Source organism: Agrilus planipennis, unplaced genomic scaffold (genome assembly GCF_000699045.2).
Source record: "Agrilus planipennis isolate EAB-ADULT unplaced genomic scaffold, Apla_2.0 scaffold112, whole genome shotgun sequence".
Lineage (NCBI taxonomy): Eukaryota > Metazoa > Arthropoda > Insecta > Coleoptera > Buprestidae > Agrilus > Agrilus planipennis.
Window position 1 is genome coordinate 287,518 of NW_020438886.1, and position 13,626 is coordinate 301,143.

A 13,626-nucleotide genomic window follows, 5' to 3' on the forward strand; every position below is an offset into this window, starting at 1 on the left:
TTTATCCAAAAAAAAATACTGTTTTCGAGGGATACAAAAATTAGTTTTATGTGATCGTTAACACGTACTCAAGTAGTGTTTTTTCTTATACTACAAACAATGTGGATACGTAGTCAAAACTTTTGTTTGTAACTTGAAAACAAAAGACGATAACTAGTTTTTGAAAACACCAATAAATTTGTCCTAAAAAAGGAGAGATCGAAAAGCCGCCGTTAATTTTTTTGTATCTTTTATAGTTACCGAGTTGTACTATACAAATGTCGAAATTTGCCCACCCTATACAATAGATTTTAAGTTCGATATACTTGACTCAGAATGCTCAAGACACATACCTAGCAGGAAAAGTAATAAAAATAAGATATAAGTCTTGGCATATCCGATGCTCACCCTGAGTTCGGCTCTGACTCAAAAAATTCGGATTTATTATCTTAATCTCTCCTAAATTATAAAATGTATATAGTAATAAGTAATAGATAAATTATACGAAGAAAAAATAATTTAGGAGTTCTTGACTAGCTTGTTATAATTGACGAAGTTCCTTTACTTACAAAATAATTATTGGTGTTAATTGGTTATTGCCGATGGAGGGTATTGTACTCTTTCGTATTTTCCGTTAAATTTTTATATACGTTTACGATTAACCTTTTTACCGGTTAATTTTTCGGTAATCAATTACATCCGTTAACTTAGAGGCGTTAATACCTATATAATCTCATGTTTAATTGAAAATGACGAAGAAGTGTTTAAGTGGCAGCCGGTTTACCTTCTAAAAGTGATTCTGTAAGGTAAGTGATAACATTTTAAAATCAGTAAAAAAAATAATTGTGTACCTACTCGAACTCAAACGAATATCGATAAAATTATTAATTTTTACTGTAGTGATTTGAAATATTTTTCTAGTTTTTAAATAGGGCGAGCGAGCCAAGAAATTATAAAATAAAACTGATTTATTTTGGACAGAATTTTAAGAATTCAACAAAAACAATAATTTTACCTTTACTAGAACTCGGTTATAGCATCACCTTTAGGACCAACTTTATTTTGACGTAATTGAAACTGTCTAAGGTGTGCTGATGAGATCTAAATCGCGCTGATCAAGAACTTATACTAATATTAATAATGTTTGAAATTATTTATTAATAAAATTATTTTAATTAGAATTTCTTCAAATTTTTCTCAAGACATCTAAAACGGTCACCAAACAAAAGATCTGCATACATACGATCAGTGTAATATGACCTAATAATTGAACTGTGGAAAATTCGGTGTGTGTATTTTTTGCAGATGATCGCCTCTTTAGTACTTGCACTACTATTTACCACCGTACTGGGAGGAAGAGCGTCTCACCACCACCCTTACCATTACCACAAACACGTAAGCCTTAGGCCAGTATATCACACAAAGGGTTTGTATCAAATACACCCTAGGAGAGTGACTCGTGAGATTCAGACAGAAAACGTCAAAACTAGAGGATCATCACAAGATTTGGATCCTGATGCATCCGTCGGGGGCGGTTTAGGTGTTGGTTACGGTGGAGGTTACGGCATGGGATATGGAAGACCTTTTCTTGGCGGAGGAATGGGTGGATTTTCCTTCCCAGGAATGATGATGGGATACGGATATGGCAATAATATGGGAGGCATGGGAAGTATGGGGACTGTTGGTGGTATGGGAGGTGTAGGAACCATGGGAGGTTTGGGAAGTGTAGGAATGATGGGGGGCATGGGAGGTATGGGAAATGCTGGTGTTAGTATGGGAAGTGTAGGAGGAGGGATGGTAAGGAGTACGGGAAGTGTAGGAGGAAGTATGACAAGTGTAGGAAGTGTGGGAGGTGGTATGGGAGGAACGGGAATGATGGCAAGTGGATTTGGAGGCGGGATTGGAATTGGATCAGGAATTGGAATGATAGGATAGAAATTCAAGAGATAGGAGAGTGATGCTTTGTATTAATTTTGGCGGCTGTATAATTTATTGTAAATTATTTTTATAACACTGTAATAAAATATTAAAAAACAAAAACTTTTGGTACAAATTCTTTAATCAATCGAAACAGATATATTATGAGAGCTAGGTAATCCATTCCATATTAGATGTTACAAATACCTACTGAAATATTCTATTGGACTCAAAATTGATTAGTAACCTGGGAGAGCAATTTTTTGCTGCCTTCAACATCTCCTGGAATGTACACCTTATAAATTGTTGGTTTATATCCTTCTAGCGAAATCGGTCCATCGGTGTAATGTGCCAGGGACTTCTTTAAAGCCTCTAAATCAAAATCGGTTACTTGTTCAATTTCTTGGTTTTGTAATAACTGATTGGAATGCTTCAAAAAGCGCAGAAATTTCGAGTAATTTGGGTCTGTACTCGTCTTAACTTCTTCCCCATTTAAAAATGTTGCGAGACAGAAAAGCAGAAAGAGTAACTTTACCAATTGATTGCCCAACATATTTTCTGCTTTTCGATAAACACTTTACTTAACACTAACTAATTGTATTTAAACTTGCTACTGACGCAATTTCGAGTGCTAAGGGGGTTTTAATTAAAGAGAGACGCGTACAAAGTTGGAGCTTGTACAGGAATAACAAGTTTTTTCGCCAAAACTGCCTTGTTAATACATTATCTCTGTAATTAAACAGGGCACATAAGTTTAAGTACCTACGTTTATTTTTAAAAGTGACAAACAAAAAACTATAATTTTTTTTAATTAGAGCTGTATAATTTGTCACCAATTATTGTTCATTGTTCTTTTCTTTCTATAAACACAATTTTTCAATAAATTTTAAGATAGTAATCAGTATTTCTTTTACTCTCAATTAAACCAAAAATTGCACAAAAAGTCGTACATTTTAAGACTGATCATGGGATAAAGGCATATTATGTATTGTATGTATCACATATTTGCAAATGCTTTTATTTACAGACTTTAGACGCATTGTTAGCTTTTTTGTTGACAATATAAAATGTAGGTACTTATGATGCAAAGCAGTTATTTGTTAGAATTCCCAATTAACAACAGTGCGTAAATTAATATATGATTAATAGGATAGCACGGAGAAAATTAGGTTTTACGTATACAAAAAACGCTTTGTGTTTATGGTAAATACTCGTGTTGATCTCAATTTTTAAATCTTCAATACAAAAATCAGGTCCGTGTTTAGGTAGGGGGCAAGGGGCATGCCAAAGTCAGGGGCTCCAAAAGGATTTGTCAAATTGAAACCGATTTGTCCAATTAAAAATGTAGGTATCCCATGATTACATGCACCCAGAAGCCAATTTTTTTATAATTTTGCATAAAATTATTCGTAATTCAAGTAGTGCCACATTCTCGATTTTTTTTACAAACTGCTGGTAGTTGTAAATGATCACAGTTGTACGTTATGTCTTTAAAAATATATTTCTTTTTAAATTCGTTTCTTTTAGTATCATTAACCACTGTCAATGTGTTAGTAGTTAAGTGTTAATAATAATATAGTATTGGAATAAATAGCCCATTCCTCTTTAAAAAAGAAAAATTACTCTAACGCGAATTTGCCCTTTAAGATGGGCTTTTACTTTTTTTTTACTGCAGGAATTAATTTTGTGACTTGTTTCCGGCCAAGAGGGGCAATGTTGGCCAAACTTTTTTTTGAATTTTAAACTTTATTCTAACCAATTTAATTCGAGTATGCCGAATTCGGGTATGACATTTCTTCTGATATATTTTCATATTTTTTATTAAAGAAACGTGAATTTTTTTGACTTTTGATCACAACCTTTATATTGCAAGTATGTTGTACTATTGCGAATATATATTATGTACATATATAGGAATCGACTTTTTAATCATCAAAATCAGTCAAAAATTAATCGTAATTGTAATTTTTCTGCTTTAATTTTATATACATATTTTGGTATTTGGAAATAATGGAGGAGTGGGGAACCAGAACAGAACTTTTCTAAATACAGCCCTGACAAAAATTCTTTATTTTTCAAAAGAAATATGGTTTCACTTTCTTGATCGGTTTAGAACAACATTATACTAATAGTATTGTAAATATTTTACTTTACCTATACATTTAAACTTCCAACCATGTCTTGTGTTGAAATAGTGATTTTTCTTTTGCTTTTATTTGTTGGAAAGGTAACCGTGAGATTTCACTGAAGAGTGAAGTGTTTTTTTTTTTTTAATAGTGAAATGCCTTCCCATGCGATTTTCACAATTGTATACGATAGAATCTAGAATAAGTTTATACAAGTAATTATCGTCAAATTTTCTTTTTAAATAAACTGCATTTACTTAATCTATTCAAACATTTCTCTTTATATAACGAAGGTAATCTCAATTAATTATGATCCACTTAAGTATGATAACACTGTAGTTGTGTGTATACATACGGATATTAATCGGAATACGATAATAGTAAAAGCAAAGATTCACGTTTTGTTGATTCTTCTAATAAAAAAACTAGTATTCATAAAAAGAATCATAATGCTTTCAGTTCATGCTATTTCGCTGCGCCCACTGTCCATGTTTCGCACCCGTACAGCGCCGAGCTCTAGACCTTTAACAATCTTTTTTGAATTTCTAAATTAACTGTTCGTGAGCATAGAGCATTATTGAAGGCGACTCGATCTTGCGCTATCCTATGTTTTATATCTCTACTGCTCCTTCCATTCTGAGTTATCTGACTTCCTAGATGCCTAAAAGCAGCCATTTCTTTTAATTTTTCGTTTCCTATCTTTATATTCGACCTTTCGCTAGTTTTTCTTTCCTACTTCGTTCGTGTTGTCTTTTTCTACAGTAACCTTATGAGCCTTTTTTGCTGTTTTCCATAATATAATATTAGGCCTCAGCAAAAGTTTATGGTGGTAATAATTCCGCTTATGAATTCGAGCCATTTTGATTAGGGAATGTTCATAAAATATGATCACAAACAAGAGAGAGGGAGGGATATTACGTAGTGAGACGAGATATGACAGGGAGTTGGGAGTCTAAGAAAACGAAACATTAGAAATTTATCAACATGTTTTTATTAACTTGATAGTTACTAAAATTTTTCATTACGATAGAAACTTATTCTCATTGCTATGTTTAATCATAGGAAATCGTTTATAGGGAAGGGGCATCTTTTGGATATAATATTTTTTAGGGGGGGGGGTGGCTGAAGTGTGACTTAGCGTGACGAAAGGTGACATTCTGAGTGACGTATTTTTAGGATGATCCCTTATTTACTACGTTATATGGCAAAACAGTTAAATCAATTGAATTGGGGATCTCGATATTAATCCTTAAAAACAAAGAAGAACAAACAATAAAGCATCCTCCTTTTATTTTTACTAAAATTTCTTAAGATTGTTTTAGTATTGAGACAGACATATTGAGCAATTTCTCTAAACGTTTTCGTACGCTAAATACTGTCATCAGATATGTAAAAGCAAAATTCCAGAAGTACGGACACTTTCCAGAAAAGTACTTGTGTAAATATCTAAGATCTAAAAAAAGAAATAATTATACTTACAGTTAGTAAACAATGGATTTGCGTCACAACTGACTCAAAGTTTGAAAAGCAAATCTAAAAATACTTAATATATATATACATGTTATCCGTCTATCAGTGGTTAAGAAGAAAAACCATAATAAGTACTGCAAACAAATATTTGACTTTTGTTGCAGTTTATTTTTGGTATACGTGCCTGTTTGCTTCGGAGTGGTTGTAACATGCGTATATCGAAAGCATTGTGCACTATTTAACACCTTTCTACAAGCGTCAACATTTAATTAGAAACATTACCGTCTTCGTATAAATACCGATCACCAAACGGTCGAGGGCCAGAAAAAGTTTTGATTGTCGCGTATCTGAAGCACAGCTTCGTCCAAAGCAAAACGAGAAAATGATTGCCATCACGCTTGTTTGTATGGTGATAATTGATATTGCTTTCGGTAAGCCGTCAGTTTACCACGATGATGGAATAATCCGCGAGTTTCACGTGGACCTACCCGGTGGTGAAAGAATATCTAAAAGAAGTATCACAGATAATCAGCAGCCACCAGAAGACAAAACAGCTGAAAAACCTGTTGAAGCAATGGCGATTCCCGAATCTTCTGGACTAACAAAAAGTGTAGCGAAAAGATCCATTCACGGTTCCAGCGGCGTTTCTTCTGGAATTGGATTTATTTTTGTACCTCCTTTTGTCCGAAATATGGACGATAATTTGAAAGGACGATTTCGAAGATCTGTAGAAAATGAGGTGAGGACTGATGCAAGAGAAGAAGTTGACGATTTGGACACAAGTGCCACTGTGACCAGACCTCTCTTCACCTACAGGATAGTTGTAGCAAGAAGGCAGGCCAATAGGGGTAGAGGCTAAAATGAAGTTAGATAGAGAGGGGAAGGACATTAATGTGATATCACCACATAATAAATAATCATTGTCGTGCATCTTGGTTCATTATTATTTATTGTTATCGTAGTTATTTGTGTGTATTTATTGTTCTTACGAAGTTAAATAATAAAATAATTTTGTGGCTTCGTCCTACTTCTTATGACGTCATTATATGATCCCAATGAATCTTCTCCTTAAAAATAATTCGAAAATTTAACTGTTAGTTACTACAAAATATTTCAAATCAAATTAGACAGAAATTTAATGAGATTACACAATCGTCGTAGAAAATGAATTTAATTTGTTGAAAAAAGAAATTATAATGCCAACTAAAGATAAGTGGGTGCTAATTATAATTATATACGTGCTTTATTTAAACTTCTATTATAATTATTGTCAATTTATAACCAACTGTGCGAAGTGACCTTAAATTTTATTAGATGTCCCAAAAATAATGTGTAAATGGAAAGATTATTGTAATTTTAGTCATTGTATTTTTTCCACGATAGGTAATTTTGGAAAGTCGAACTTTTATGTTTCCAAAATTTTAGCTTTAAATATGACTCAGAGACTGAGATCTTCTTTCAGTTACTTTTGGAATGCGTTTTCTTTCATAAAAAATTGTTTTCTTGTGTCGAACAGGAAGACACTTGACAACAGATTCGTGCTGCCGATGTATTTCATCCAGCGAAGAACTCCTTTTAGTTCTTCTTAAAGCATTTTTGGTATCAGTATTTATTACTAAAAGATTCATAATAGTCTTTTCAAAATCTGTCAAAGGATTAACCGCTTCCGATTTATACTGGGCATCTTTTAATATTTTGTGCAATTTTATGATTATTTTTCTAAGTACACCTGTATCTTTTGTATTCTGTGACGCCATATTTGTTTTTGAGGTTTCGGATGTTTCTTTTAATTGCAACATTAGTTTAAGGAATCTTATTTCTTCCTTTAGTGCGGTTATTTCCAATATGGCAGCGGCTTGTTGTTCTAGCATTAGAGTCCTCGATTCTTCCCGGGACTCCACTAACGTCCTTAAATTTTGAAACGTATTTTTGATATCATCTAATTCAGTAACGCTCATTACAATACATGGGTTTGACTCAGATGGCTCTCTATTTATTTCATGCTGATTTTGATGGTGTGTTTGAGTTACTGCGTCTTTAGGTATTTTCTCACCTTCGTTACATTTGGAACCTTTATAGGAAATATAAGTTTCTTTCAAACTCTTTAGGATATCTTGGTTTTCCTGGATGTACTGGAGTTTCTTTTTGTAACTGTGAGCTCTTTGTCTTTCTCTATTAACGGTGGCGTTCATGACGTCTATCTCGTTTTGAAGTACCTCGCACTTTCTCATGGCGTCTTTATAGCTGTTTTCTAAATAAATATTTTTTTCGTACACGTCGGTTATGCTTATCTGCGAAGAGATTTTGATTGTACTTTCGGCCATGGCAAGATTGAAGTCTTCGGTAATGATTTCAATTTCGCTCTTTGCATCTTCGAAATTATCGTCGTTTCTACTTTTCACAGGCGTATGGTCCAAATCAGACGTAGAATAATTTAGAGTACCTTCCATTTTCAATACCTTAAATTCTTTACCTTTTACGTCACGTCAATATTGACGGAATAATTTCAAAATATACACAAGGTGACACGGACATGCTGCGTCGCAGCCTTCCATGTGTGTTGCAGAATTTTACAAATTAGTGTAAGTATTACCTTCTGTATACAGGGTGCTTATTAAACAAACGGCAAAACTTCAAGAGTTATTGAAACAATATTTTGTTGTTTGATTGTTTTTGGAAAGCCAACAAGATGGTACATTGTTTACGACAAGACACAATTTAAAATTATTAATGTAACCGAAAAGATGTTCAAAGTCCGGTTTTATGAATTTTTAACAGCAACATGTTTAAATCGCTCAAATAGTTCAGTTAGAAACAATTCCGCTGTTTTTCAAAAAGTCAATGACAGTGGCGTGATCAAGATTTCTCAAGGGAGAGGTAAGGTAACGAAAAATATGAAAATCCACATTATCTTTAAAAAAGTGGAATTGTCTGATCGGAATATCCAAAAGGATCGAACCGAATTACACTCGATAACTACTTAAGAAGTATAATTAAAAAAAATTCCTAGTCGGGTGATTTCCAACCCTCCCATGATTATGGCACTGTTCAATGAGGAGAAGATGCTAGTGTTAGTCATATATAGCAGTTCTTTTATTACCTAAAGATTTAGAAGCTTTACATGCATCTTTCTGGATAATAAAACAAAACAGTGTTATTGTCGGAAAACATTTATCACCCTGTATCTTGGAAACAAGCCCATTTTCCAAAAATCATCAAGGCATTAAATACCCTTACAGTAACCTAGGAAATAATTTTCTCAAGTTTTGCTCTGTGTTTAATAAACACCCTGTAAAATAGTATTATTTTCATAATCAGTTTCTAATTTCTTTAAATTGAAAGTTCTATTTTAATACTTTTTTTTAGCTGTAAGCAAAATATATGGGTGAATTATCCCATCGTAGAACCATTTTGTATGATTCTTTAAGATTTATTTCTTACCTGCATTGAAAAATAATTATAATTTACGTGATTCATTTGAACGCCCTGTATATTCGTTTTTTTTTTTTGATACTACGTGCATTCGAATTTCGTTTTCCACTTGCAAAAGTGTATATTTGGTTGACTATGTTGGGAATCGACAGTGAAAANTCAAATAAAATTATTTGTGGTAATTAAGGGTGAGTATTCCTTTTAATTTTTAATTTAAATTACTAGAGATATTTTTGCTTTCATTTCAAGTGATTACAATTCAGTTACCTCAACGTTTTCTTCGCTTTTATTCCAGTCATTCAAATTACCCGAGGATCTGGGATATCTTCCCTCTTGTTGTCTTGCCATAATAACTTGTTGCGGAGGTTGTAAACCTGCAATGTTTTGATTGTTTCTCATGTATTTCCTATTTCCATTACCATATTCGCTACTACCACTAATTATATAATAACTCCCTGAACTTCTACGGTTATCAATATCATCTTGCCTTTCAGATTGTCTGTTATAATTACTAATACTTGTAAATGAACTTCCCGCAGGATAGGGCATTGTTCCGTAATGTCTTGTTTGTTGGTTCTGATAAGATTGATAATTTCGGTTGGTTCCGTGAGATGAAGGTTCCAGGATTGTTTCCATATTTGAGGAATATCCTCGATCCATGCCATCTGATCTTCTATTGTAAAAATCTCCTGTACCTTGAGAATTATAATTCTGACCAGGATAATTGTCACTATTGTAACTATTTTGTCTATTATTCTGATTGGAATAACCATTACCGTTTCTGTCTGGACCATTTCGGTCGTAATTGTTGCTGTTGTTATTTTGATCATTTTTGCAACCATTCCTACGGTCATTGCGATTTCTGTTTTCGTTATTATTGTAATTCCCATTTCTTAAAAGGTTTTCTCCGAAGTTGTTCAGTTTGTAATTATCATTTCCTCCCATGTTCCAATTACGTCCATATGCGCTCGCATGTTCTTGTTGGGTTGTGTAGTTGCTGTTGTTCAAATTTTTGTTATCTAAATGACGCAAGTGTGCTTTCGTTAAATAATATTGACGGCTACTAAAACTTGCATCGTCATCATTAATTTCTTTACTATTTCGGCTACTTCTTCTCTTGTTGTTGTTATTCATGTAGACACCACCTAAAATTTTCACTTGATCTGTAGATTTCTTAATTTACAATTAAAAATTGGTAATTGATTTACATATAGATACTTCACAAACATTAATTTTAGATAACTGTAATTGGTGTTTTCTTGCTGCTATAGTTAAAAAGTTTACAACAAATAAGTAAAACAGCAATATACACATTATGTTCGGCAAAACTTTATTTAGAAACCCGGTATATTCTTATAATGAGAATTCTTACCATATTTTTCTTTTAATTCTTCTGAAGAAGGATCTAGTTTGCAGTCTTTGATGTACTTTTTCATTTCAAGGATCAAGCTTTGGAAAGGATCATTCACTTTATTGTTATTTAAATTATTTCGCGAACTGTTCTTGAATAGATTTTCAGCCAATGGGGTTGAAGCCAAACACAAAAATAACAGTAAAATGGTTGTAACCCAGTGTAACATCGTGAATTATTTGTTTGGTTGTAAAAACAATACTGCTCATAAATAAATAAATAAAATAGAGGTTCTATTAACATTTTGTACATCGGAATCCTGAAGATGATTGACGGTTGCCCTTTTATGTCTAATTAGTACGTCAAAATTAATTATATTTTTAATGAAAAGGCAGGAAATACATATTAACTTGAATTATATTGAAAACGATTACAGCAAATTACGATTTTGTCATTCTGTTGTTGTTTGTTTGTCTAACGTTCAATTAGACTACAAATAAAATTTAAAAAAATACATAAACCGATATCTATTTTTTTTTGTATGTTTCTAAAGCGTTTAAAGTAGATTTGTTACCAGAAATTGTCTATTATGAACGCATCTAAAAATAATAACAAAACCTAATTATTTACAAAACTAAATACAAACAACTAGCTAGAACTTGTTAAATAACGTGAAAGAAATTTTTTCCAGAAAGAGAAAATAACAAGCTACGTACATGCTAATGCTTTTTTCAAACAACAATCAATTATTTAATTTTCAGTGTCTAAGTAAAGAAAAAGATTAAATATCTCCGTTACAAAAAGTATTATAACTATAAATAGAATATTTGCTCTTGGCTACTATAGTAAATGCAAAGTAGGGTCGCTTTTAGCTCATTATGAGTTTGAAAAAAATATTGTAGAGCTAAGTCAACAATGTACTTTTTACTCAAAACTCATACATACATTCTTATGTATTTGGGGTGTACCGCCTTACTTTTTTAATACAGTTATCATAAATACCATAATAATGTGGGGTTCTTTGTTTCTTTGTTTATTTGTTATGATTTCACGCCTTAAGTATTAAACCGATTATCATGAAAATTTTTACACACATTGTCAAAGGTACAAAAAAGGACATAGCGTACCATTTATCCAAAAAAAAATACTGTTTTCGAGGGATACAAAAATTAGTTTTATGTGATCGTTAACACGTACTCAAGTAGTGTTTTTTCTTATACTACAAACAATGTGGATACGTAGTCAAAACTTTTGTTTGTAACTTGAAAACAAAAGACGATAACTAGTTTTTGAAAACACCAATAAATTTGTCCTAAAAAAGGAGAGATCGAAAAGCCGCCGTTAATTTTTTTGTATCTTTTATAGTTACCGAGTTGTACTATACAAATGTCGAAATTTGCCCACCCTATACAATAGATTTTAAGTTCGATATACTTGACTCAGAATGCTCAAGACACATACCTAGCAGGAAAAGTAATAAAAATAAGATATAAGTCTTGGCATATCCGATGCTCACCCTGAGTTCGGCTCTGACTCAAAAAATTCGGATTTATTATCTTAATCTCTCCTAAATTATAAAATGTATATAGTAATAAGTAATAGATAAATTATACGAAGAAAAAATAATTTAGGAGTTCTTGACTAGCTTGTTATAATTGACGAAGTTCCTTTACTTACAAAATAATTATTGGTGTTAATTGGTTATTGCCGATGGAGGGTATTGTACTCTTTCGTATTTTCCGTTAAATTTTTATATACGTTTACGATTAACCTTTTTACCGGTTAATTTTTCGGTAATCAATTACATCCGTTAACTTAGAGGCGTTAATACCTATATAATCTCATGTTTAATTGAAAATGACGAAGAAGTGTTTAAGTGGCAGCCGGTTTACCTTCTAAAAGTGATTCTGTAAGGTAAGTGATAACATTTTAAAATCAGTAAAAAAAATAATTGTGTACCTACTCGAACTCAAACGAATATCGATAAAATTATTAATTTTTACTGTAGTGATTTGAAATATTTTTCTAGTTTTTAAATAGGGCGAGCGAGCCAAGAAATTATAAAATAAAACTGATTTATTTTGGACAGAATTTTAAGAATTCAACAAAAACAATAATTTTACCTTTACTAGAACTCGGTTATAGCATCACCTTTAGGACCAACTTTATTTTGACGTAATTGAAACTGTCTAAGGTGTGCTGATGAGATCTAAATCGCGCTGATCAAGAACTTATACTAATATTAATAATGTTTGAAATTATTTATTAATAAAATTATTTTAATTAGAATTTCTTCAAATTTTTCTCAAGACATCTAAAACGGTCACCAAACAAAAGATCTGCATACATACGATCAGTGTAATATGACCTAATAATTGAACTGTGGAAAATTCGGTGTGTGTATTTTTTGCAGATGATCGCCTCTTTAGTACTTGCACTACTATTTACCACCGTACTGGGAGGAAGAGCGTCTCACCACCACCCTTACCATTACCACAAACACGTAAGCCTTAGGCCAGTATATCACACAAAGGGTTTGTATCAAATACACCCTAGGAGAGTGACTCGTGAGATTCAGACAGAAAACGTCAAAACTAGAGGATCATCACAAGATTTGGATCCTGATGCATCCGTCGGGGGCGGTTTAGGTGTTGGTTACGGTGGAGGTTACGGCATGGGATATGGAAGACCTTTTCTTGGCGGAGGAATGGGTGGATTTTCCTTCCCAGGAATGATGATGGGATACGGATATGGCAATAATATGGGAGGCATGGGAAGTATGGGGACTGTTGGTGGTATGGGAGGTGTAGGAACCATGGGAGGTTTGGGAAGTGTAGGAATGATGGGGGGCATGGGAGGTATGGGAAATGCTGGTGTTAGTATGGGAAGTGTAGGAGGAGGGATGGTAAGGAGTACGGGAAGTGTAGGAGGAAGTATGACAAGTGTAGGAAGTGTGGGAGGTGGTATGGGAGGAACGGGAATGATGGCAAGTGGATTTGGAGGCGGGATTGGAATTGGATCAGGAATTGGAATGATAGGATAGAAATTCAAGAGATAGGAGAGTGATGCTTTGTATTAATTTTGGCGGCTGTATAATTTATTGTAAATTATTTTTATAACACTGTAATAAAATATTAAAAAACAAAAACTTTTGGTACAAATTCTTTAATCAATCGAAACAGATATATTATGAGAGCTAGGTAATCCATTCCATATTAGATGTTACAAATACCTACTGAAATATTCTATTGGACTCAAAATTGATTAGTAACCTGGGAGAGCAATTTTTTGCTGCCTTCAACATCTCCTGGAATGTACACCTTATAAATTGTTGGTTTATATCCTTCTAGC

At 32.9% G+C, this 13,626-nt stretch overlaps 2 protein-coding genes across 5 annotated transcripts in view; one reads left to right on the plus strand and one right to left on the minus strand.

Moving 5' to 3' along the window:
- LOC108737045 (GATA zinc finger domain-containing protein 14) overlaps positions 1-10,626 on the minus strand; it is a 25,282-nt gene extending 14,656 nt beyond the window's left edge. Inside the window, exons 1-3 of one of the 4 annotated variants that reach the window (XM_018469701.1) lie at positions 10,297-10,626; positions 9,359-10,069; positions 9,192-9,298 (exon numbers count right to left, since the gene is read on the minus strand). In XM_018469701.1, coding sequence (XP_018325203.1) covers positions 9,192-9,298; positions 9,359-10,069; positions 10,297-10,504 — 1,026 coding nt within the window. In that variant the 5' untranslated portion in view covers positions 10,505-10,626. Of the gene's footprint in view, positions 1-9,191; positions 10,070-10,132; positions 10,197-10,296 lie in introns of those variants that run through there. The other 3 variants (XM_018469699.1, XM_018469702.2, XM_018469703.1) reach the window with 3 other exon arrangements.
- A 2,062-nt stretch (positions 10,627-12,688) lies between these two features.
- On the plus strand, positions 12,689-13,318 carry LOC108737048 (glycine-rich protein 23-like). Its single transcript, XM_025981662.1, has 2 exons — positions 12,689-12,778; positions 12,854-13,318. Exons 1-2 carry the CDS (start codon positions 12,689-12,691, stop codon positions 13,316-13,318), a joined length of 555 nt encoding a protein of 184 aa, XP_025837447.1.
- Positions 13,319-13,626: the final 308 nt, after the last annotated feature.